This window comes from Boeremia exigua (assembly GCF_020726555.1).
Source record: "Boeremia exigua strain MPI-SDFR-AT-0100 chromosome Unknown C7974scaffold_2, whole genome shotgun sequence".
In the NCBI taxonomy this organism is placed as follows: Eukaryota; Fungi; Ascomycota; class Dothideomycetes; order Pleosporales; family Didymellaceae; genus Boeremia; species Boeremia exigua.
Genome location: NW_025763519.1, coordinates 2,323,192 through 2,347,498, shown reverse-complemented (window position 1 = coordinate 2,347,498; position 24,307 = coordinate 2,323,192). Strand labels below are relative to the sequence as shown.

At 58.6% G+C, this 24,307-nt stretch overlaps 9 protein-coding genes across 9 annotated transcripts; 6 read left to right on the top strand and 3 right to left on the bottom strand.

The window, feature by feature from the left end:
- The first annotated feature begins 137 nt into the window (after nt 1–137).
- C7974DRAFT_111674 (uncharacterized protein) lies at nt 138–2,205 on the top strand. Its single transcript, XM_046134992.1, has 3 exons — nt 138–518; nt 579–1,164; nt 1,214–2,205. The coding sequence occupies exons 1-3, from the start codon at nt 192–194 to the stop codon at nt 2,020–2,022; spliced, it is 1,722 nt and encodes a 573-aa protein (XP_046001836.1). The 5' UTR covers nt 138–191; the 3' UTR covers nt 2,023–2,205.
- A 1-nt stretch (nt 2,206) lies between these two features.
- On the bottom strand, nt 2,207–4,853 carry C7974DRAFT_447667 (uncharacterized protein). The gene is made up of 2 exons (XM_046145644.1): nt 4,044–4,853; nt 2,207–3,991 (listed from the first exon to the last, which is right to left on the bottom strand). Exons 1-2 carry the CDS (start codon nt 4,720–4,722, stop codon nt 2,346–2,348), a joined length of 2,325 nt encoding a protein of 774 aa, XP_046001835.1. The 5' UTR covers nt 4,723–4,853; the 3' UTR covers nt 2,207–2,345.
- Nucleotides 4,854–5,768: 915 nt separating this feature from the next.
- Nucleotides 5,769–6,646, top strand: C7974DRAFT_301914 (U3 snoRNP-associated protein-like protein Utp11; the record flags this gene model as incomplete). Its single annotated transcript, XM_046137873.1, has 2 exons — nt 5,769–5,864; nt 5,912–6,646. The coding sequence occupies 2 exons, from the start codon at nt 5,769–5,771 to the stop codon at nt 6,644–6,646; spliced, it is 831 nt and encodes a 276-aa protein (XP_046001834.1).
- Nucleotides 6,647–6,663: 17 nt separating this feature from the next.
- C7974DRAFT_111660 (uncharacterized protein) lies at nt 6,664–7,682 on the bottom strand. Its single transcript, XM_046134991.1, has one exon. It carries the CDS (start codon nt 7,466–7,468, stop codon nt 6,680–6,682), a length of 789 nt encoding a protein of 262 aa, XP_046001833.1. The 5' UTR covers nt 7,469–7,682; the 3' UTR covers nt 6,664–6,679.
- Nucleotides 7,595–9,197, top strand: C7974DRAFT_469099 (cytochrome c oxidase biogenesis protein Cmc1 like-domain-containing protein). The gene is made up of 3 exons (XM_046146418.1): nt 7,595–8,074; nt 8,246–8,544; nt 8,800–9,197. Exons 1-3 carry the CDS (start codon nt 7,897–7,899, stop codon nt 8,995–8,997), a joined length of 675 nt encoding a protein of 224 aa, XP_046001832.1. The 5' UTR covers nt 7,595–7,896; the 3' UTR covers nt 8,998–9,197.
- A 565-nt stretch (nt 9,198–9,762) lies between these two features.
- On the bottom strand, nt 9,763–12,578 carry C7974DRAFT_421060 (Lipin/Ned1/Smp2-domain-containing protein; the record flags this gene model as incomplete). The annotated part of the gene is made up of 2 exons (XM_046144282.1): nt 11,192–12,578; nt 9,763–11,070 (listed from the first exon to the last, which is right to left on the bottom strand). The coding sequence occupies exons 1-2, from the start codon at nt 12,167–12,169 to the stop codon at nt 9,763–9,765; spliced, it is 2,286 nt and encodes a 761-aa protein (XP_046001831.1). The 5' UTR covers nt 12,170–12,578.
- A 53-nt stretch (nt 12,579–12,631) lies between these two features.
- Nucleotides 12,632–16,384, top strand: C7974DRAFT_447653 (uncharacterized protein). The gene is made up of 2 exons (XM_046145643.1): nt 12,632–13,028; nt 13,081–16,384. The coding sequence occupies exons 1-2, from the start codon at nt 12,904–12,906 to the stop codon at nt 16,355–16,357; spliced, it is 3,402 nt and encodes a 1,133-aa protein (XP_046001830.1). The 5' UTR covers nt 12,632–12,903; the 3' UTR covers nt 16,358–16,384.
- A 146-nt stretch (nt 16,385–16,530) lies between these two features.
- Nucleotides 16,531–17,627, top strand: C7974DRAFT_328506 (transcription initiation factor IID, 31kD subunit-domain-containing protein). Its single transcript, XM_046139030.1, has one exon. The coding sequence runs from the start codon at nt 16,550–16,552 to the stop codon at nt 17,273–17,275; it is 726 nt and encodes a 241-aa protein (XP_046001829.1). The 5' UTR covers nt 16,531–16,549; the 3' UTR covers nt 17,276–17,627.
- Nucleotides 17,628–21,421: 3,794 nt separating this feature from the next.
- C7974DRAFT_469095 (tRNAHis guanylyltransferase-domain-containing protein) lies at nt 21,422–24,097 on the top strand (the record flags this gene model as incomplete). The annotated part of the gene is made up of 7 exons (XM_046146417.1): nt 21,422–21,702; nt 21,780–21,869; nt 21,963–22,094; nt 22,142–22,186; nt 22,234–22,406; nt 22,454–22,647; nt 22,679–24,097. The coding sequence occupies exons 1-7, from the start codon at nt 21,689–21,691 to the stop codon at nt 24,095–24,097; spliced, it is 2,067 nt and encodes a 688-aa protein (XP_046001828.1). The 5' UTR covers nt 21,422–21,688.
- Nucleotides 24,098–24,307: the final 210 nt, after the last annotated feature.

Here is a 24,307-nt window from a genome sequence, read left to right as displayed (position 1 = left end):
GGTTTTATCTGCAACAAAAGAACGCATGATGTAGTGCGGTTACCAGGCTGAAGATGAAGAGGGGTGGGCGGTTAAGTCAGCATGCCACCTGTAGGATCGCTCTTGCCCCGCTAGGTTCAGCCTTGTTACACTCTCGAGCCGTTTCTCCATTTTGCTGCTGCAAATACCCAGGAAACATTTGTTCGCTCAATATGGAAATAGCTGGAGTTACTTTGGGTGCCATTCCTTTGATTCTAGTCGCCCTCGAGAAGTACGCAACAGTAGCGAGGATTTTGAAAGACTATGCCGACTACGAAGCTACGCTCAGCAGGCTCCAGATAACTCTCTGGATACAAGAAGAGCAGTACGACGATACTATGGAGTCGATTGGTCTGAATGATGTTTCTCTTGATGATGTCGAAACACATTTGCGCCAAAGACATCCACACAAATGTGACAAGTTCATGAGCATAATCAGACGCATCAACGCCACAGCGGAGAGAATCGCAGGTATGCTTGAGGTCGGAACTCCCACAAAAGTAAGTTCATATAGCAGTCTCAAGTTACACATACGTGTGCTAAGTTCTGACACATGACAGCCGAAGTGGAGACAAGAAAGTGAGAAGCGCTTCAAGGCGGAGATGCAGAGAATACTTCTGAGTCTGGACCTGGAGGATGGCGAGTTAAGACAACTGTTCAACGAGTTGAGCGCCCTGAACAAAGCATTAAAGAACTGCTTCGGGAAGATGGAGGTCCCGTCAGCAGAGACGGCCGACAATCGTGTCGTCAAGCGCTTACATGCATGCTTCGACGCCGATCAATGTGTTACTGCTAACCAAAATGCTCGACTTTTACACGGCGCGTTTCAGGCTGGGTGGGGCTGTACATGCTCTGTGGCCCACAAAGGCTGCCTGCGGTTGACCTGGCATGCAGAAAAGTGGCTGTCTCCGGCGAAGTTCGAGATGGCTTTATCATACGCAAGTACACCGTCTGGGGCGGCACATGAACTTTGGAGACAGTTCAAGGTAAATGTAGAGGATGTAAGGCTACCGGTGTCGATGCCACCTGCCACAGCTCCCAAGCAAGTGGCGCCAGCCAAGTCAGGGTTGTTGGAGGGAGTCAGCAAAACACTTAAAAGAGTGAGGATCCAGGAACATCCAGCTCCAGTCAAGGGTCATTCTGCAGGTCAGTTGAGTGTCTTGCGTAGTGTAACTTCGTGTCTAACAGTCGTTAGTAAACACACCGGTATCAATACCAGCAGCCAGTCTAGCTCGTACACCCAGTCAGATAACAAACCTTTGCTCGGATATCCGACACTGTGCCGATACCGCAATAGAACTGGGATATTTGGTACACCCGGATCCCGCTTTCACACAACAAGTTCGACTTCACAGTACACTAGCAAAGCCATCTGCCATTGTCGGCTCCCATGCGTTGATAGGGCAAGCGAAGAAAGCACGCCTCGGACGCAAGCGGCGATTCGAGGTAGCAGCATCTGTATGCTGGGGTGTGCTCCTCCTTGCAGATACCGACTGGCTCAGTGAGGACTTGACCAAAGACGAGGTCCAGCTCATGACGAGCACCTGTAAGACTCATGTGCGAGACGGCCTGGAAGACACGTATGTTTCGTGTACTTTCGAGGGCTCGGCTTCGAACATGAACCAACCGCCACCTACTACATCGCCCCCGCGAAGCTTCATACGAAACCGGACACTATTCGCCTTAGGCGTACTGCTGATGGAGCTGTGTCTAAACCGGGCGTTCCCAGCGCTCAGGAATGAGTTACAGGGGAACACTGCACCCATAAATCCTGGATCGACAACGGTTGAGGATATAGATGAATGTCTGGAAGAAGTGTACGACGAAGCCGGCGACGAGTACGGCTATGCCGTCCAAAGATGTCTGCGTTGCGAGTTCCCAGGCCCAGATCGTCAGAAGACTTTCCAGCATCCACCGTTTCGGACACACTTCTTTCGTGGAGTAGTAGCTCCTGTTCAAGCGACGTATGAGATGATCTCGAATCCGACAGTGATGGTAGTCTAGGCATGTGAATGCATACCCCCAAACGTACACCAAGAGTAGCTACACTACCAAAGGAACACTGCTCCAGTTCAAGCCTCAATGATATCCACCAAGCATTAATAAGGCCTTAAAGGAACACATGAGTCCTTCATTCCCAAAGGCTGATACATAGTGCGGTCCCACTTCATAGTCTAGTTCACTTTTACCTTTGTGCCTAAGAGTAATTGCTATTACTAAATCTCGAGGTAACTGAATTCTAGTCTATTGGTGTAATCTAAGTGTAGAGTATATGATGCACTGCTATAAACCAAGAGACCATATCGAAAAGGAAACGCGAATCTGATTCAATATATACTTACACAAGTACCCCATTCTTCAAGTTGTTGGCTAACGATAACGAAGCCCCACACTGGCACGACAAATACACCCCAAGGAAGACACATCAACAAGAGCAGTAGGGCCGCCAAATAGGATCCACCCAAAGCAGCAGCTCGGGTATCACGGAAGGCTTCGATTTCCAGGGGAATCCTGATCAACAAAGTGTAGGCGTCGTTGACGTTCAGGAAGGGTACGAGGAAGCCAACCACTATACCCACTGCCAGCCACATCATAAGGATGATCTGGTCGGTTCTAGAGCTCGAACCAGCATCAAAACTGGACATCAGGCCTATTACCAGAAGTGAAAGACTACTGACAACGATGGCAAGTAAGCCCTGTGCGAAAAGGCCTTGAAGAAGAGGTGTGGTTGTTTGGGTCGAGTGTGCCTGATTCAGGTTACTCTGGCGCTGGAAACATTCACATGCTCGGAATGAAATGCGCGGGAGTTGATCTCCGCGGAGTTGTTCTTCGAGGTTGATGTCTGCGACCGACGGCGACAAGTGGAAGAACCAATTGAGCAGTCTTTGCTTGCGTGATCCTTTGACCGCTATGTTTGACGCTGTGTCGCTTCGTACTTTTCGGCTGCCCCCCCAGTAGCTTTGGACTTGGGCTATCACTGAGATAACCTCCATCTTGATACTGCAATATGTCTTTTTTGGGTGCACCCCTAGATTGAAGACGAGGACTGCTGACAGGACGATGATTCCGGGCGTACCATATCGAATCCATTCCAGATTGACTCTTGGCAGTTTATATGCTATGCTCTCGATGAAATTTTCTGAACGATATACAGGGCTGATCATGTATGATTCTCCACGGAAGTTTGGAGACTGTTCGACAAGTAGAACTGGCGATCCAACCAAGTGGGAAGTCAATGACAAGCCAGTATTTTCATCGCGTATGTCGGTCTGTGTAGTTTCTTCCCCGGACCGGGCGTGCTCAGGAAGACGTTGTTCAAAGACGGTCAACTCTCTGATCTCTTTCTTCCTGCCTCTTGCGGAATTGTAGAGTGATAGTAATGTACGGCGAAGAACTCCAGGCGTCAGACCTTTCCAAGTAGTATCGAATCCAGATCCGTAGCCGGTGTCGTTGTTCGATAATGGCGCAGGTTCTACGTAACCAACAATGCCATAGAAACCGCCTCCTGCATCTTCTGCCTCTTTCATAACAGTAGATGACACCATGTACACCGCCGGATAGTCAGGAGTGCAAAGGTGACTGATACCATTGACCAGAGACATTATGGCATAGGGTACAGGCACGAAGGAGAAGGAAGCGAAACCCCAACGATTCACCTGGTCACCTCGATAAAGCCAAAGTGTATATGTCGCCGCAAGCAATTGAAACAGTGATGCCAAGACCTTCAGGATGCTGTATGAAGCAGCAATTTCGCATTCCAGCTTTCCAACTCCGAGGGAGCTTGCTCCAGCCAGTACAATAGTATCGCGGGGCAGAACCGAGAAGGAGTATCCGACGGGAAGCCTGTAAGTTCCATGGATGGCTTTTAGGGTAGGATCGACAATGTTTCGGCCCCATAACGTGTCAAAATGAGTCCACCAGTGGCTTTGAGCCTCTTTGAGCCAAGTCGGTCGATATATAGTCAGAATTGTCTCTGGTGAAGATTAGATCGCAGACCATTATGCTGTCGTGATGCTTGGTATTACCTTTAGGACGTAATCTGGCGGGACTATCCTCTGGAGCTTCTTCCCCCGAGACATCGGAGGTGCTTCCAGCGTCATCGCCCCCAGCAGAACTTCTGACGAGCTGGACAGATTCAATGTCAGCAAGCTCGGTGTCGAGAGGCTGCTCCAATGCTGTATTCCTGACGACAGTTGAAAGAATTGCAGGAATATCAGCTTGTCCATGTTTCGGTCTCCAGTTGGCGTTTCGCACAACTACGCACAGAGCACCGGCTTTGCATGCCTTTTCTAGGCTTGTTTCGTCTCGACGCCACCTTTTGATACGAAAGATCTTTGCAACAACTTTCCGGGCGAAGAAAGAGGACGAAAAGTTCCTGACAATGGTGTTTAGACCACGCATAAGACCAGACGTGGGAAAGAAAAGCGCCAGTACCATTTCGAATAGTGTCAGGGGCCATTTGTCGCCGGGCATAGACTGTACTGTTGCGATGTGCGCGCCAAAGTTCCCGATGTAGAACGTTGCGAGCGACGGCCATGTAAGAGGGTAGCAGAGTATTCTGTTCGATCCATGTGACGATGTGCCTTCCACCGCCTCAATAGTGAGATTGGTTTTGAGTGCATTGATATTGGACCAACGGATCGCGAGAACGCAGTCGAGGATAAATAACCATAGCAACAGTATAAGTAGAGCCAGTCGATTCATGTTTGTTCACTTGCGCACTGGATCGTCAGCGGGCATGACGGGAGGTGAGCTTCCTCGAGTTGTAGGCAAGGTGCAGCATTGAACCTCAAGAAAGGCGAGGGCTGACATAGCCATCATAGGTCTGAGTACCAACTTACAAGGCCAGCAAACTCAATGACGTACGATTTGCTGAGCGGCAGGTGGCTGTGCATCTGCCAACATCGTTGTTGAGCTGTCAAGATACGCGGCTGAAGATGTGGCTTATTGCAAGCTTGCAGACACCCAATCAATCTCAGCCATTTGAATGAGCCCCCAAAGTGGTGCGGTTGAAAAGGATCTAGGTGCTCAAAGCCTCTCTAGGCATACAGCTCGGCGTGACACCCTCTACACAGCCCTGGAGGGCCGCAATCTGAACTTTGCAAAGCAGAGGTGCCAAAGAAACGCGTCACATGGCTCTCTTAGGGCCCAGTTCTGTTACATAAGGCGCCGATTCATTGCAGGGCCGGTATTCAGCCAGGATGCCGATCAAAGCGCGTTAAACATCCCTCTCGTAAGAAGCTATTGCTACCTAGGTATTTGAGGTGAAGGTCATGACATGTAGGCCAAGTATCCGTTCCGATTAGGTATTGACAGCGGTAAGATCAACCTAGGCGTATGAGTACATACTGTTCTGTGGGCCGTTACACCACCGATTTGGGTTTCTTTTACAGACTCCTTTCTGTTGCGGCACATGTGAACATCTACGATCAACCATACACATCAAGGTACACTAGTATGCTCACCTTTATCTGATTGATCGGAATGATGTGACGAGGTGCTGAACCCTGCCTCTTTCAAATGTCGATAACCTAACCATATAGCTGACATGCCTGAAGGGTCGACCATGTGTAGTAAGAACAATCGAGCAGATATGTCCTCGAGAAGACCTTGGATAGACAGGGTCTCCATCAGCCAGTCTCAATTTAGCTAGCGTAGGTCTTTATCGATTGTCGATCCCAAAAATTCGAGCTTCACCCAACCCTAACGCCTCGCACAAGCGACACCTAAACGACTTACGCCCGTCCAAGATGTCGTCCATGCGCAATGCCGTCCAGCGGCGCAACCACAAGGAGCGCGCACAGCCCGAAGAGCGCCAAAAATGGGGACTGCTCGAGAAGCGCAAGGTACGCCCAGCAACTCTCACTCCCCACAAGATACTGACAACGCCCAGGACTACAAGCTGCGCGCAGCAGACCACCGCAAGAAGAAAGCCAAGCTCAAGCTCCTGTCCGAGAAGGCACGCGACCGCAACCCCGATGAGTTCTCCTTCAAGATGATGTCGTCGACCGTCGACTCGAAGGGGCGCAAAGTGGCGGACCGCGGCAACGAGGCGCTCAGCACGGACGTTGTCAAACTGCTCAAGACCCAGGACGCTGCATATATCAGAACGATGCTGCAGCAGGTGCGCAGGGAGAGGCAGAAGCTGGAGGAGCGGCTGATTCTGGAAGAGGAGGGGGAAGCCCGGGCGCTGAAGGATGGACACGACGGGAAACAGGGAAAGCACAGGGTGTATGTGGAGAACGAGGAGGAGCAGGCGAACTTCGACGCGGATACGTGGTTTGGGGAGGGCAAGTCTCTGCCAGCCTCGCAACCGGAGTTCCCCGCCGAGTGGGAAGATGACGAGAGTGAGGACTCCGAAGACGAGGACGAGCCGCAGCCGAAGACTCTGTCTGCGAAGAAGCTGAAGCAGCAGGAGGAGAAGGCGAAGCGGATGAAGAAGTTTGAGAAGACACGGTCACGCGCGCAGTCCAGGACAGCATTCAGATTGCAGATGGTCAAAAAGAAGGAGCGCGAGCTCGTGGCCGCAGAGGAGGAGCTGGAGAAGCAGCGCGCAAAGATGACCAGCAGCATTGGCGGCGTCAACAAGAACGGCGTCAAGTTCAAGGTCAGGGAGCGCAAGCGCTGAGCCGTTACCGCATTCGCATAGAACAATGATACCCTACAGCCGCGCCGGCATCCTCATCGCTCCATCCAGCCTCAGCACCGTCCCGTTCAGCATCTGATTCCCCACCGCCTCCACCACCAGCCGCGCAAACTCCTCCGGCAGCCCCGCACGCGGCGGGAACTCCATGCTCGTCTCCAGACTCTTCTTCACCTTCGCGCTCATCATCTTCGTCATCGCGCTGTCAAACATGCTCGGCGCCACCGTCACCGCCCGGATGCCGTACTTGCTCAGGTCGCGCGCAAGCGGGAGCGTCAGGCTGGCCACGGCGCCCTTGGACGCTGCATACGCAACCTGGCCCATCTGGCCGTCGAACGCCGCCGACGACGCAATCATGATGATGACGCCGCGCTCGCCGTCGGCGCCGTCTGGCGCGTTCTGCGTCATGTGCGGCAGCGCCTGGCGGATCAGATCGAGGGTGCCGCGCAGGTTGATGTTGAGCACGAAGTCGATGCTCTCGATGCTGAGCGGCTCGTTCTTCTTGTCGATGATGAGGCCGGGGAGCCCGACGCCGGCGCCCGCCACGACGCCGCCGATGGGCGCGTTGGTCTCGCTGATCCACGAGACGGTGCCGGCGATGGCGGACGCGATGGCCGAGGTCGAGGTCACGTCGGTCTCGAAGAACTTGGAGCGGGCGCCGAGCTCTGATACGATTGCCGACCCGTTGTCGCTGTTCAGATCGAGGAGGGATACGTATGCGCCGAGGGCGTGCAGGGCGCGGGCAGTTGCAAGACCCAGGCCGGACACGCCGCCGCTGATGATGAATGTGCGACCCGCGATCTTCATGGTGGTGTGGCTGGTATAGAGGGTTGTGGTGTCTAAAGTTTATCGCGAGCTTGAATGCGAAGAAATAGAATAAATCCTTTTAATCTCAGTCTTCGGCAGTGAAAACGTAAAGTCCCAAAACGCCAGCATGTGTAAACCTAACCGCTCCACACCTCGGCCCAGCCCATCGGCCGCCGCGCCCCAAACCCCGACGTCTCGCGCTACTTCGCACGCCGCCCGCTAATCCCTGCACGCATCCCAAATCTCTCACCACCACCGAGCTGCGCCTGCGCCGGCCGCAACCCCGCCAACTCCCCCTCCACACTCCGAGTAGATACTCCGAGTAACGCGCCCGCTGCGAGAAACACTCCAACACCGCAAGCGATACCGCAAGCGATACCGCAAGCGATACCGCAAGCGATACCGCCAAGCGACGCCGCACAGCCGCGATGAACACACCGGGCGCCTCGATGCCGCCCGCGGCCGCGCCAGGCACGGCGGACAGCTACATCATCGGACACAACACGCGGCCAGCGAACCCGACGCCGCTGTCGGCGCCGCAGGAGCAGCAGGTGCGGGATCTGTACTACAAGAACGTGCGGGCGAAGTGCGCGGCGGAGATTGAGGGTGAGTAGTACCGACACCTACACCTATATACACCTATACACACCTATATACACCTCCAACACGGCTCGCAACACGGCTGCACACACAAGCCCCTACACCACGGCCAGCACCACGGCTGCGTCCACGCCTGCCTCCACTCCTACACCCCACCCGCGTACTAATACCACCCAGCCTTCGCCCAATGCGCCCTCGGCCGCACCCTAACCATGATCTACGCCTGCCGCGCCCCGCGCCTCGCCATGAACACCTGCATGCTGCAGTACCAGAACCAGGACTCGCTCGACGCGGCGCGGAGCGAGTGGTTCGCGCTCGCCGAGGAGCGCAAGGCCGCGCGGCTGGAGCACAAGCGCCGCTTGCTGGATGCGCGCGAGAAGCACAAGGAGTGGTGGAATCTGGATGATGGGGGGCGGCTGCAGGGGCAGGGCGCTGAGGTGGTTAGGCGGGAGGAGAATAAGGTGGATGGAGGGGGGGTGAGGAGGGGGGGGGTTTGGGGGGGGACGTGAGGGGCGTGGGAGGGGGTGCGCGGGGAGCGGTGGAGACGGGGGGGTTTGCATTGGAGGCGTTGGGAACGCAAGGGCGGCTTATATCGCATACGTGTACGGATACAGACGAGTGTACTATACCACACCATACCCTACGACGCCTCGCCACGCCCAGATTCAGCGACCCCTGCTACCTGTCTGCACGCTCTGGCGACCTTCCAGCCTCTGCACTAAATATTCTAGCAAATCCCGGTATCCACGACCTGTATCGCCGTTCCACACCCCGCCCACAGGACTAGGCGTCTCTGCCAGCACTCAGCGCCCAACTTCTCAGCACCGCACCCTCTGTTCTCCCGCCCGCACGCCGCAGCTCCAGACAGTCCTGGTGTGTGTGGGCCACACCCAGCACCCCGGCTGCTAGCTAGCGTGAGGGACGAGTGAGCGTGGGGGGTGAGTGCTTGTCTACCTACATGAGCGCAGCAGGCGCCGTAGGTATTATAAGTGCTACTTACAAAGTTTTACAAGTATTACAAGTATCACAACTCCCAGCAGCTCAACGCAAGACGATATGATATGATATAGTATGCCACACACGACACAGTATGATACACATAACGCAGCCAGATATAGCACAACACAGCACAGCACACAACAGCTGCAAGATTCATACATATCAATGTGGGATATTAATGTGAATATGGGATGTCCGTCTAGATACAATACAACAATACCCGACCCCAGCGCCCCCTGCTATGTCTGGGGACGCCGGGTCGTTGAAAACGCCGTGCTATGCTATGCTGGAATGCGATGCGATGCGATGCGCCAAACACCTCTCTCTTCTCCTATTCTCCTCTGCTCCGTTCTCCGTTCTCCTTACGCTCATTGTGTGCTGGTCGCTGCTTCTCCGCACCGCCCCGTCTACCTCCCATCCCCTTCCGCGTCGCGCTCGCGTCTGCATCTGTGTGTGCCTCCCGCTTGTCCGGTGTTGAACGGCTCCCCCTCGTGGCGCGGAGACACTGCACTGCACTGCACTGCACACTGCACTGCACACTGCGCCACCGGCACTACAGCACGACGAGCCCCGATCTCAATCCCGATCCCAATCCCAATCCCGATCCCGATCCCGATCCTGTCCGTGCCGGGCTGGGAAACTGACGCACCCCCTCAGACTCGCACCAGAGCCAGCGGAACTCGTAGAAGGAGAAACTACGAGCCGCGCCGCCCGATCCGCGCCTCGCCCGCGTCGTCAGACAAGGCGTGCAGACTAGTCATGCGCTCGGCGGCGCGCTCGGCCATGCGCTTGCTGATCTCGGGGACGCTGTGTTTGGGTCTGAGCGCGGGGGCGGGGGTTGGCGTTGTGGGACGGTCGGCGGGGACGTTCTCGTCGTCCTCATCATCGGCGAGCTCGGTGGCGTCGTCTGCGTCTGCCATGTCGTCTGCGTCGTCTGCGTACGCGCCTTCATACCCCGCGACATCAACCCCGCCCTCGCTGTTGCTGGGGTCGTACGGCGCGTCGAGGTCCTCCGGCGCGTCGAGGTCCTCGCCGAGATACACCCCCCCCGCGCTCTCGACGCTCTCGATGATGCTATCCCCCAGCGGGTCGTCGACGCACTCGTTGGTGATGTAGCTCTCGCCCAGATCGCCGCCGTCGTCCTCGGAGCGGTAGCTACCCGCCTCGGTGCCGTCGACGCTGCCCTCGTCCTCCTCCTCGGAGTCGGTGAAGTCCTCGATGTCCAGCGGCCTGTCGCGCCAGTAGTTGAAGTCGGTGAACTGCTCGCCGCCGGCGGGGACGAGCAGGCCGACGGGCGGGAAGAAGTGGTCGACGATCTCGCGCATGGAGGCGTAGCCTGTTTTGTAGCTGTTTAGCGACAGCACGTCGAGGCTGACTTCGGCGTTGGAGTTGATGGTGAAGATGCGCGTGCTGGGGATGCTGACGGAGCGGTAGGACAGCGCGTCGGTGAAGCGGTTGCCGAAGCCGGCGTAGAAGGGGGTCTGGCCGGGGGGCTTGTCGAAGAGCTGCATGATGTCGCGCAGGCAGGCCATTTTGAAGACCTCGGGTTTGCGCAGGTACACCTCGCGCCGCAGGGCGGAGAGGGTGCGGTCGGGCGACATGATGACGGGGCCCTTGGGCAGGCGGTGTTCCTCCTGCACGACACCGTTGAGATATGTCCGGGTCATGTCGGCCTGGCCGACGGAGCGAGAGGTCAGGTAGAAGATGTTGTAGCCGTTGCTGATGATGTCGGTGTACAGCTTCGCGACGCCCTTGTGGGTCCAGTCGCGGCCGATCATGTTGAGGACGTGGCCGAGGGCGTCGGACTTTGTGATTGTGCCGTCGATGTCGGAGATGACAATGGGGACGTTGTGCTGCCAGTAGAACATGAAGGCCTCGCACTTGGAGCGGTTGACGGTGAAGGACATGGTGTTCTGGCCGGGCTTGAGGTTCAGGGCCTTGAGCTGGTCCGACGTGAGACGCAGCGTCTTGGCGTAGTTGCGGGTCTCGCCCTTCTTCTTCTGCTGCTCGGGCGAGTGCGGGGCGGAGGAGCCCAGGGCGCTGTCGGAGTCGTTTTCTGCGGAGGAGGTAGTCGCCCGAGGCGTCGCTGATGCCGCTGTCGCTCTGGTAGCCGGGGTCGGAGACAGCGTCGAGGGCGGGCTCGTTGAAGACGCTGTGGGTGGTCTTTTGCATGGCGGCGGTCTTGGCCTCCTCGCTGCTGTAGATCCACAGGTTGCCGTTCTCGTCGGCGCCGATCAGCGCGCCGATGTCGTAGTCGCCGGCCAGCTCGTCAGATAGGATATTGCGCGCCAGGACCTCGGCGCGGAGAGCGTCCTGCTCGCTGCTCTTGTAGCCCGTCATGTCCAACTCGAGGTCGCCGCTGTCGGTGACCTTGTTCGGGATGTTGGACGAGTACAGCTTCTTGGAGAGCTTAATCGCGCGGGCCAGTGCTTCCGCCTGGGACACGGGCGGGGGGCTTGCCGAGCGGGCGGAGCGGTTCCAGCGCGTGGCATCCTCTCTGCTGATCTCAAGCGGGCCGTGCTCCTTCTCGCCGTTGTCGTGGCCCGGGAACTCGCTATTGACAGCGGCAACGACGCTGTCGGTGGTGGAGCGCTGCACGTGGAAGCCGGACCAGTCGCCCGACTTGGGGCGCTCGAAGTCGGCGTCGTACTGGGCGTCGGACGGCGGCACGGACATGGACAGGCGGCCGCGGCGGTGCAGTGTGGAGTCCAGGCTCGCCAGATCGAGCGGCTCGGGGTCGTCCAGCGCGCTGGGCGGGGTGTCGGTCGGCTTCTGCTCGGGGCTGGCGGCGGGCGAGGCCAGCGGCGACGTCTGCATGTCGGCGGGGATGGCAGCCGACGTCTCAAAGATGAAGAAGGCCTCGCCGCCCTCGCCCAGCTTCATCGAATACGGCTGCAGCTCGCCGTTGACGCGGAACTCGACCTTCTTGTCCGACGGGCGCAGGATCTGGTACTTGCCGAAGCGCACGTGGAAGGGCGAGCAGGCCATGGAGCCATCTTCGCGCTCGACGACGATGGTGTCGATGGCGCCGCTGAGGGTGGCGGGGTTGATCGAGTTCCAGCCCTTGGACACGCCGCCGGCGACGGAGCGGATGTAGTTCATGGTGGTGGGTGTGTGGAGGTGGAGGTGGAGGTGGAGGTGGAGGCTGCGGCGGCGCGGTGCCTTGTGTGCGGTCGGGTGCTTCACATGCGCGGCGCGGTGTGGGCGAGGCTGGCGAGCTGACGAGGGCGACGGCTGTGACGGCGGGCAGCTGTGACGGAGGGCTGCAGTATGACGAGTGCGGAGCGCCTAGTCGCGGTCAGGTGGGCGCGGCCCGAGCGAGTCTCGGTGCTGGCGGTGGTTCAATGGGAGGGAGAGCAAGGCAGCGGGTGTCTATGAGTACGGGTGTGTGTGTGTACGGTGCTTGTCTATGAAAACACAGCGGGTCTGCACTGTCGCAAACTGTTGGGCTTTCACATGCACTGCATGCAGGCGCATCGGCAGCGTCGGCCGACGGCTGCGAGGCATGTTGGGCCAACCGCGGCCTGCGCACGGGCGAGCATGCATCGCTGCCATGCCCAGGCTGCCTTGCTTGGGCGGTTTGCCTGGGCGGCGTGCTGGGAGACGGCCAGAAAAACACGCGGTGCAGTCAGAAAAAACACACGCGCCGTGCAGCGCTGCGCGTCATGCAGCCTCTTCGCAGCAAGCCACCCGCGACTCATGGGTGCCGACGAGTGGGCCGGGGCGCCTGCTGCGGGCCAAGCGTTTTGGCTGCACACTTCGCGGAGACGACCCGCCCGACGACGACCTCACAGTTCACAATCCCGCCCACTGCACCGCAGTGACTGACGCCCGCCATGTTCGCCGACCCCGCCACGTCGCTGTACTGGCCGCCGGACGTCGCCCGCTACGACATGGAGACGCTGCTGTTCTCGTCGTCGGGCTGGCTGCGCACCGCCTGCATCGTGCTGGCGCTCTTCTGGTACGCCGCGCCGCATTGCTGTACCCCGTGCTCCCCCGCTGACCGCCGCCAGGGTCGCCTTCCGCGCATACCAGGTGCTGTCGCAGCCCGTCGAGAAGCTGGTGCAGGTGCTGGGGCTCGAGGTGCCCGTGGCCCCGCTGGTGTCGCTGGCCGGCATCAAGGCCGACGGCGTGCTGCTGCACTGGAAGTCGCCCGAGCGCGCCTCGGTGCTCAAGTACGTGCTGCGCATCAACGGCATCGACGTCGGCGAGCTCGCCCCGCACGACACCTCGGCCACGGTCGAGAACCTGCAGCCCGACCGCCACTACACCATCCGCGTCGTGACCTTCAACTCGTCCAACTTCCAGGCCCCGAGCGTGCCCGTCCGCCTGCGCACCCTGCCCGCCGACTCGGACCAGTACTACGCCCCGGCCCCGCCCGCCCCGCCCGCCGACGACGATGCGCATCCCGCGCCCATCGTGCGCCCGAACAAGACGCTGGCCGACGTCGCCACGCCCTTTGTCGCCCCCGCCATGGCCCGCGAGCACAGCAACAGCACCTCGCGCGCCCGCCGCCCCGACGTCGCCCGCCGCGCCTCGCCCGCCTCGCAGACCCCCGACGACCGCGACCCCGCCGACCCCAGCGACTCCATCCGCGCCCTGACCGAGCGCCTGGACGCCCTGCGCCGCGAGCTCGACGACATGGAGCGCCAGGCCGCCGACGAGGACCAGGACTTTGCCACCCAGAAGCTGGTGCTGATCGACAAGCGGGATGAGAAAAAGGCCGCCCTGAAGGAGAAGGAGGACGCGAGCCGCGACCTGCGCAAGGAGGTCGCCACGCTTGAGCGCCAGAGCGCCGCCGCGCAGACCCGCCGCACCAACCAGGAGCGCGTCTTCCGCCAGAAGGAGGCCGAGCGCAACAAGATGAAGGACGACATCGCCAAGTGGACCCGCGAGTCGGTCGAGCTGCGCGAGATGGCCGCCAACATCAAGACCGAGCAGGACGAGTACCGCGCCGCCTCGGAGAAGCGCATTCAGGCCGTCAAGGACAAGTACGAGGAGGAGATGCAGGCCAACCGCGTGCTGGAAGACGCCGTGCGCGAGAAGGGCATCCAGATCAAGGCCCTGGAGGAGGAGCGCCAGCAGCTGGAAGACGGCCAAGAGGGCGGCGAGGCTCCGGATGGCACCGACAACGCCGAGCGCGAGGAGGACAACCGCTGGAAGATGACGCTGGGGTTGCTGCAGCAGCAGTACGCCCAGGCCTGGCAGCTGTTCACCGAGGCCGACCGCGCGAACCAGGAGGTGTCGAGCCGCCTGCAGTTCCTGCAGCAGCGCCGCATGAGCCAGCCGCAGCTGTACGACGACCCCAGTGTCCCCCGCGTTGGGCCTGTCAGACGCAACAGCCACCGCCAGCGCCCGCTCAGCATGCGCGAGGGCATGCTCAACGCCCCCGGCGGCTTTGTGCAGACCTCGTCCGCGCCCTTCAACAGCATGACCGTGTCGTCGTCCCCCCCGTTCGCTTCCGTCACTCCTTATTTCAACCCCGTCAACGGCATGGCGCTCCCCCCGCGCGGCCACGGACACACCATCTCCATCTCGCAGATGTCTCAGGCCGATCTCGAGTCGCTGACCGGCGGCGCGCCCATGAGCCCTACTGCCGGCGCTCTGCTTCCCGCGGGCCTGTTCGGTGACGATCTGGGCCTCACTGATAACGAGGACGACGACCTCATCGGCCCGCCCCGCTTGTCCTCGCTCGAGCCGTCGCCCAACATGCGCAACGTCCTCCCGGGGCTTGGACAGCTTGGCCAGGTCGACCCCTCCACGCCCGTCTCGCCACCGCAGAGCCGCTCTCCCAGCGTCTTCGCAAGCCCACGCGAAAGCGGCCAGCTGCAGTTCTATCCGAATCCCGAGAACATCGACCCCGACAAGCGCTCTATCCAGTCTGCGTCGAGCTCGTTTATGAACTCTCAGAGCAGGTTCGGCGGGCTCTTCGGGCTGAACAGGCAGCGTGGCAAGACCATCTCCGGACAGGGGCCCGCGCTGGGTTCTTTAAAGCCCTCCCAGAGCCAGTCTCTCCCGCGACAGGAATTTGGCCTCGACTCGGCGGCGTTGCGACGTCGCGGCAGTACCGAAGGTGCCTGGTACGACTCGTTCATGCGAGCCAAGACCCAGCCCGTGGAGCCGTCCAGCAGCCCCAAGCATGTAGCGACCCGCAAGCGCACGTTCAACATGTTCGGCACCAAGAACGACCCCTGGCTGTCGTCCATCCTAGGCTCAGACAGGCCGCCCTCCCCGCGTCAGGGCTCGACCAAGTCCGGTGAAGCCATGGCCCTGCCGCGTCCCTCCACCGAGAGCCAGACGAGGTTTGGCTGGGGCCTGGACTCGTTTGGCGCGAGAAGCAGCCCGCTCGGGGTGGACTGGAGCGTGAACAACACCAACACGTCGTCGTGGTCTCGGATGCCGTCACGTCGGCCGTCTATACAGCACGGGTCGACAACTAACCTAGCCATGAACGACGACTCCATGCACGACGACATCCTGGACTTCCCATCCAACTTCCGCTCGCCGATGCAGGCGCCTATCGGAACCCGGCCGCAATCGTCTGCCTCGCACATGCCGCCTCGCGACATCCCGCCGATCCCCGGAACGCCCCCAACAGCGCTCGATCCCACCGCAGAGACCTTCACCATGTTCGGCCTGAAGAAGTCGGAGGAGGACAAGGCAAAGCGGGCGGCCGAGAAGGAGGCCAAGAAGGCCGAAAAGGCCGAGAAGAAGGAGAAGAACAAGGCCGAGAAGTCAAAGGGCAAAGACAAGCAGGTCGCGTTCGAGTCGGCCGACGGCAGCCACCCCACCTCTCCCCACGAGATGTTCTCCCGCCCCTCGCGCGACACGCCGTCCATCATCTCCACCGCCGACGCCTCGGAAGCGTCGCCGCGCGAGTCGCTCGAGCGCAGCGTCTCGCAGGCCGCGTCCGACCACGCCGGCTCCATCGGCAAGGAGTCGTTCATGCAGAAGCTCACCCGCAAGGGCAGCACCAGCCAGTTCCTCTCCTTCGGCAAGAAGTCGTCGCTGTTTGCCAAGAAGGGCGACGTGCCCAGCACGCCTGACGAGGCCGAGGAGGACTCCAGCGGCTTCTTCGGCCTCGGCCGCAGCACGGAGAGCATCAGCACGCACAACTCGCCCAGCATCGGCACGCCCAAGGACAAGAGCAGCGCGCTGAGCTGGGGCTCGATCAAGCGTATGGGCCGCAAGGACAAGACGCCGAGTCTGCACGAGAGCATTGCGAGCGAGGCGACGGGCGATGAGGAGCAGCGCGAGGATGCAGTGGAGGGGCTGGGGCTGAAGGTGTAGTTAATAATTATTCTTATATTGGTTCCACTTAACGGCACGCATGTAATTTGCTGTGATTGTATTACCTGTGACGTCCGCCTTCACCCCAGATCCAGCCCGCGCCAAGCCCCAAAACGCGCTAGCCTACACGCGTCCACCAACCTCACCCTCTCAAACTCCACACCAAACTCCCACACCAAACACCCCACAACCATGGCGTCGCCCGCCCCAGACACAAACGGCATCAGCACGCCCCCCGCCACCGCAACCGCCCACACCACCTCCCCGCCAGCATCGCAACCCCACTCCGCCGCGCAACCCCCCACAACCACAACCGCCCCAACCGGCTACCCGCCAACCTCGCTCCTCGACACCGGCGCCTCCAAACGCCCCCGCGACGCGCGCCTACTGCACCTGCTCCTCGCCAACATGGGCGTAAGCGCGTACACCGAGCGCGTGCCCCTGCAGCTGCTGGATTTCGCATACCGCTACACCTCCGGCGTGCTCTCCGACGCGCTGAGCTACGAACCCGCGGCGCCTGCCGCGCACGAGAAAAAGCGGCGTGGCGCGGAGGACGAGGGCGTCGGGCTTGCGGCGCTGCGGACGAGTGTTGCGGCGCGCGCGGCGGGGCAGGGCGTCGGGCTCGGCCGCGAGGGGCTGGCGGAGGTCGCGAGTGAGCGGAATCGAGTCGCGTTGCCGCGCGTGGAGAGGGAGTTTGGGGTTCGGTTGCCGCCGGAGCGGTATTGTTTCACAGGGGTCGGGTGGGGGGTTGGGAGCGCGTGGGAGGAGGACGGGGAGGAAGGGGATGGGGGGGTTGGGGGGCCTGTTGGGGGGGATGCGGTTGGGGGGGAGGTGTTTGGCGGGGCTGTGGAGGAGGATACGGAGATGGGGGGGATGGGGGAGGTGGATGAGGAGGAGTTTGAGGAGGCGATGATGTGAGGTGGGCGTGTCAGGGGGAAACAGGGTCCCGGATAAGACGCGTTGGTACGCGAGGGGGCTCGTTGGTATGGAGAAGATACGAGCCACGGACATGATACGTCGTCACGGATATGGCACGAGCCACACACATGCATTTCGGGCGTTTGGCGCACGGCGGGGGTTTATTCGGATCAGCAGGGCAGCGCGCAGTGCAGCATGCCACAGTGCAGGGAATTGCAGCACATCCCATTGCCACGCGGCACAACACAGCGGCATATTTCGCCACAGCACAGCAGCAGAAGCTACGCGTATAAAAGCATATTTCAATTTCAAACCTCATCTCCGAGCTACGCGTATAAAAGCTATTTCAAGTCTCAACCCTCATCCCCCCCCCCCCCCCCCCCCCTACACCCCCCAGCTCAGTGTAACAAGTACATGTACCCCCCCCCCCCCCCCTCCTGCTAACCCACCACCCCATGCCCCCCGCCGCACGCCACCCGCGCACTGAAGTCAAAAGTCCTCGCTATCCCCGTCCACTAGCCCCAACGGCTTTGCTGTGCTTGACACGGGGTTGCCGCGCCGGGGCCTGGAGTCTCCTGCGCCATGGGGAAGGGGAGGGAACGCGCGGGGTGGATAGGTGTAGAGTATAAGGCAGTACGCGGAATGAGCGATGTAACGTGGGACTCGGGCTTTGCCAGCGCTCTCCAACGAGGTTCCCGGCTCAAGGCACGGGGCGCGCATGGTGTGCATTATCTCGATCCAAACCCCACGGGCTCCCGGTTGACGGGTCCTCAAGAAGCATGGCGCTTGGGGACGGCTTGGTCTCTAAAGCTGCAGTGACAGTCTTCAGCAGCGCAAGCGCCCGCGTTGGCGAGGCTTCGCGCGTTCATCTCGTTCGTTACATCCTGCGTCCGTGACCGCCGCCCCAGAGAATGCGTTGGGCGCGAGCGTGCCGTCGACTACACCACTGCGGAGAAGTGCATATCCGATCGTCGATCGGGCGCGGGGGCGCGATGAAGGGAGGCATGTCGTCTGCAAAGCGGCGTCGTGTGCACCGACCGCGGTTGTGGGTTGGGTTGTGGGCTGGGTTGTGGCGCCTGCTTGATCTCCTTGTGCTTCTTGACTTGGGCAGGTTGTTTGCGATTCTCGTGTGAGCCATCAACCTCGCGCTCGGCCTTACAGTACGCTTGTGCAAGACCGACCCGCCCACGATCTTTGCGTAGAGTCGGTTGCCGGCGTTCTGGCCGTCTTCATCAGAAATGGTAGCCTGTTGGGCATGTGTTTCCACGTGGGCGTTCAGGGCGGGGAGTACGAGCTTCCTAGGTAGCTTTGTGTGGGTCGCCTTCTAGGTATGACTGGCGGCAAGAACCTAGCCATCGACGATACTGGGATGCTGCTTTTCGACTGCGTCTCGCAGGGGTTTGTACAGCGCCTCGGAGGCTTTGCCAGGCAGGTACTGGATTAGGACGCCGGGCTCTGTGGGAGTTTCGGGCTGCTGCTGTGCGCTCTTGAAAGCCCTTGTCTAGCCCGGCGCGCTGATTTTGTGTGCACAATAGCTGTGGGTTTGACGATCATCTCCAGGCGTGCTATCGTCTGCTCATGAGACCTGCGAGCTTATTCGTCGTTGATCTTGATATACACAGGCAAGAAGGCACGGCAGATTCCAGCCGTGTCTTATACGATACTCATCGGGACTTTCATCGTGTGAGAACATATACGCTAAAATCCTCTGGCAAGTAGTTAAGGGGTATATGTAATCTTAAAGTTGGCGGCAAACGCATGCTGCTAGCGAGCAGAGGAGAAAGCTGCGTGACAGCCCACAGGCGTGGTGCGCGGTTGTGCGTTTGGTTGTTTAGGTGAAGACAAGCCCACTCTGATGCGAGGGAGGGAGACGAAAGGCAGATATACTGCGACGGCGACTCGCTCGACACGTACTTTGTAGAAAATATCCGCGGAGGCAGCGCGCCTAGGAAGAAGCTACTATGGGAACATGGTCTTCAGAGGCTGCAATGCATAGATCTTCAACATTGAGCAAGCTGGGAGCATGGGATGGCTTCCACGCGCATGTGGGGCGTTTGTTTGCCATCATCTCTGTTTGTAATCGTGGCGATCTCTGCGGCGGTCTGGGGCATCTTGATCCGGGACTCGGAGTTTTCGTGCTGAAGCGGTGGGTGCGGGCGGGATGGTCTTGCTTGGGACAATACTCTGGGCCCTGATGCTGGGCTGGATTTACATTCGGCGTTGTGGTGGGGTTCACTTTTCGTTGCGGTAGTGGACGGGGGCCGGTGTTTTGAAGCAGTGCGTGAACTGAGATGCCAACCACCAGGTAGACGAAGAACCTCTGTGTGTGCGTGAACGAGCGGAGTGCTGTGCTGCTTGCGGGTGCGTACTATTTTGCGATGGCATAGTGCTGTTGCTATACCAATCTCAGCTCGTACTGAATTTCCAGTGTTACTCGGTATACACCGTACCGTATTGAATTTGGTTACTGTTCTGAGCCCGTAAAAAACGGCTCTTACTCAATTACCGCTGTTGAAGATCCATGGCATGAAGTCGCTTGTGGCTAACGATATCGACATCCGCAGTATCAGCGCTACAGCTTACCCACCACAGCGGCTAGATGCCAATGGACAACATCGGTCCGTTCATCGACTCGAGATATCAACCAAGCTATAGTTCTTGGCTCGCCGTGAATATTCGTACGGTATCCACCACGGCTGGTGCATGGTGCTGCCGCGGCACACATATCAAGTAGGAACCTGAGGGAGGAGAACAGCGCAGCTCGGATTGGCCAGTGTCTGCGCGTGCTGGCACCACAAACGTGGGGATCCTGTCTGTAAATATGGGCTGCCGGGATCCGGCATCACAGCACTCCGGCGCGACCTGACGTCCTCAAGAGTGAGCTCGCATTCGCATGCCAAGACATTCCACACGCGATTACATAGATGAAAAGTGACCTCACTACCGTAGATCGCTCGCATTCGCTAGGGCCGCCTGTCGTCTGTCCCCAGATGCTTGTTGCATGCGGCGTCTTCCCGTCGTCGGTGCAGCGGCTCCGCAGCCCACGAGAGGTGAGGTTGGATCTGGATTCGCGACAAGGTTTGGCGGCCGTCTGAGATAGAGTAGCGTGAGGCCCTGCCTGCAAAGGGCACTTTGCGCGACACGCTTCATTGACAGCTTGGCGCGGTTTGTGCCATGGGCAGTTCGTACAAATGCGCCGGACTCGCTACCACGTTTCTCTGGAGAGGTGCGTGTATATTGCATATCGCGTCTGGGCAGATGCATTCTGTACTCCGAGAGCGGCAGTCGGCCCGTCTGCGCTAGTCCAGTATAGGGCACTTGGTGTTTATGCGCTCGGTGCGGCCTGGCCGTCATCTGTATAATTGTAATACCTGAGAGTGGTGGAGGAGTGTCGAGGTGGAGTCTGGACAGGCGAGAATCATTGTGGGGCGCAACGAAGAGAGATGTACCATCGGCATTGACAGCTGCCGGCACTTCAACCAACGACAGGTGGCATTCAGGTACCACGACCCAGTACTGCCTCACCTTGTAGGCATAATGTGGGGCATATCTACGACATCCCCACTTAGCCGTTTCTGTGTCGATCATGAGGCTGATCTGGGGATACCGCTGGCCGGGTCTGAGGCTTACAGCGTGGGTCAAGTGCCGCAAGTCTAGGCATGATGTGCGCTAGTGGTCGAAATGCAATCTATAAGACGTATATTATAGCGTTTGAAAGAGTGGTGCGGAAGCATCGCGGTGCGCGGTTGGTCCCAGGGCAGACTCCATGTGTACCATTGTCCCGCATGCGTCGGGCTATGCCGCTGCTCCAAGCATCAAGCCGGGAAGTCAGACAACGCAGTTGAGCTGGCAAATACACCTATGATTCACGGTTGGGTGGTATTGTAGACCGCCAGCACACTGCTAGGCTGAGGTTGGGAGTGTTTGAGATGGCGAGCGATCGGCAGCGCATGCGCAGAAGCGTGCATCGGCCCCGCGCTGCACTTCCACGCACGAGCTTACCGTCGCACAAAAGATCATTATCGTGAGTGCGAGTTGAGGTTGTTGTTTGGCTCGAGGGAAGGACTAGCCGTGCTAGCGTCGATCAGCCGTGTGGAGACATGCTTGGAAAGGCTTTCGCGCACCGCACTGTTGACCGCACGGCATGACAATTTGCAGGCCTCGGAGGAATCCGCGCATAACCTCAACAGCCACAAGGGCCCAGCATCTCTAGGTGCATGACATCGTTGCATCTGAAACACTACCTGCTTTTGCCCAGCACGTTCGCAGCCTTAGCCCCGGAGAGAATCCCAGCCCAAACTGCGCTTGTGCAGACTGGCCGATGGGGCTGGCGATTGACCGACTCTTTCTTATACCTGTTGTCGCGCTATCAGGCGATGCTCCGTCTTGTGAGGTAGACTCAAAGTACGCGCCATGGCCAATTCCAAGTAAGCGCTCGTAACCGCGTGGGTGGTGCCGAGATGCACCTTTGCACGAGCTGAGACGCGTGAACTCACACCGGCAGATATGAATACGTGCGCTTTTTCGAGCAGCCAGACATCCTGTTGTCGAACACCTGGATTGTGGTGCGAATCGATGGACGCGGTTTCTCCAAGTACGTTGTTCTTTCCTGTGATTTGATGTTCTCTGCTAGGTTGGATGCAGGTACCCGTGGCTTCACCAAGGTACGATGCTAACGTTAATCTAGGCTGACGACGAAATACAAGTTCGTCAAGCCGAACGACCGAGATGCGTTGGATCTCATGAACGAGGCCGCCGAGGCCGTGATGCGGGAGCTGCCAGATCTCGTAATAGCGTACGGCAACAGCGACGAATACAGGTACGTATTTCTTGAGATTATGTAGGGAAGACGCTAACGACATGGAGTTTTGTTTTTCACAAGGACTGCATGCTGTTCGAGAGAAGAGCAAGGTATGATATGCTGGATGCGTGACCATCTCGATGTTAATACCACACAGCAAGCTCGTCACTACCATCGTCTCTACCTTCACATCTTATTACGTTTTCTTGTGGTCAAAGTATTTCCCCCAAAAGCCGTTGACGCCACCTTTACCGTCGTTCGACGGCCGAGCAGTCTGCTACCCAAGCGACCTAAACTTGAGAGACTACATGAGCTGGCGACAAGTCGATTGTGAGTCTTGGTCTTCTGACCCAAATGACTCGACTGACGCGTGACAGGTCACATCAACAATCTATACAACACCACATTTTGGACGCTCGTTCAGCAAGGCGGTATGTCGCCCCAAGAAGCCGAGCAAAGATTGTCTGGCACGGTCTCGGCGGACAAGAACGAGATCCTATTCAAAGAGTTTGGCATTAACTACAACAATGAGCCGGATTGCTTCAAGAAAGGCACTATCCTATATCGAGATGTATGTCGTGAATGAGACATCATGCGCTCAGCTCCAAGCGCTGACAGCACAGTTCTTCCCAACAGAAGATCCGCAAGCGAAATCTACAGCAGCCGCGGAGAACGAACCTTCTGTTCTAGCCCAGCCTCAGCCAGTGCGATCACACTCACGGCCTTTGTCTCAAGCGGGAAACTTGACCCCATCACGACGAGCATCGTCTCCAGTTCTGCCGATATTTTCCTCGCCCACAGGACCGACCTTTCTCTCTACAGCTTCGACGCCATCGCCTCCTCCAGCACTGCAAAGACCGAAGGGCATGGGCTTTCCAAATCCGCTCCAATCGAACCCTGTCAGCCCCCATAACACTATCTACTCGCAAAACACCATGCCGCTCTCGCCGCCTTCAACTCTGACATCGCCAACGGTCAAGCAGGCTCTCCCATCGCTGATGCCGTTACCCTTATCACCCCCGATACTGAAGCCAAGTACGAAACCGCCGCAGTCCCTTGATGCACCTAACCCGACCACGCGTGCAAACTTCTCGCCTACAGCTCCTCCAGCTGACTTCTCAAATCCGTTTGTAGAGCGCAGTAAGACGCAGTTGAGGGAAAAGCCTATATCGCATTCAGCATCTGCTTCGATGTCTACCTCGGGACCGTCGGAGCCAAAACTCAAGCACCGCTCACCTAGTCTTTCTCAAATCCATACATATCTCGCGTCCAGCAGCACAGGGCCGCCCTCGATACCGCTCCGGATATCGAGCATTCCGGCTAACACAAAGCCACGTAAATTATCTCTGCTCCATCTTCGGTCGAATTCCAATCTCAGGGACAACAGTGGTGAAGGGAAGGAAAATGCTGCCAGCTCCCTGCAAGGCCCTACAACACCCCCCAGGTCTAGTCCGCCATTGAACACCAACAAGGAGCTCCCAAGCCCCCCTGGCGGTGATGGAAGAGTTTTCAATGACCCCAATAAGAGGAAAGGGAGCACCGGGTGGCAGTATGATGAACACCCTGGGATTGCTGAACTACCGGCCAACTCAGCTCGTCACTCTCGCCAGCAATCGCAGCCCGTCCCAGCGTCGAACGAATGGGGCTCGTATGCGCACGTCTATGACACGCTTCAGAGCTCCGTTCCTGGTACTCAACCATCCGCCAGTACAGATGGTCGGCTAGCTACATCGGCCAGAGAAAAGTCAAGTTCAAAACGACATGCGCCAACAAAGTCCGAAGTTAAGTCTGAGAAGCGTAAGTCTAAGGACTTATCGAAGTCTGATTCAAAAAACAAGACCCGCCCTGCTGCTGCCGACCCGGCCGCAATAACGGGTCAACCCTTGCAGATGAGCCGCACTCAAAAGGAGAAAGACCGAAAGAGACGTAGCAAAGCTAGGATCATCACGGAACACGTCGATCTTATCAAGGACGACTTCTGGGAGAAGAGACCGTGGATCTTGAGTGGGAAGGCAGGCTAGAGCTGCGATATTGGGAACCCGAGAGCAGCGTTCATGAAAGGCTCAAAGCACCACACTTCATACCTCTCATCACTTCTGCGAGTGAAGTACGCAATCAGAACGCCGTGTTCTGAATTGAATACTTCTCCGGCCCTTTCCGTCGCGAGCGTGTTTTGGAAATTACATGCAGGGATCTGCCCGCAACGGCAACGTGGTTTCGGCTAAATCGGC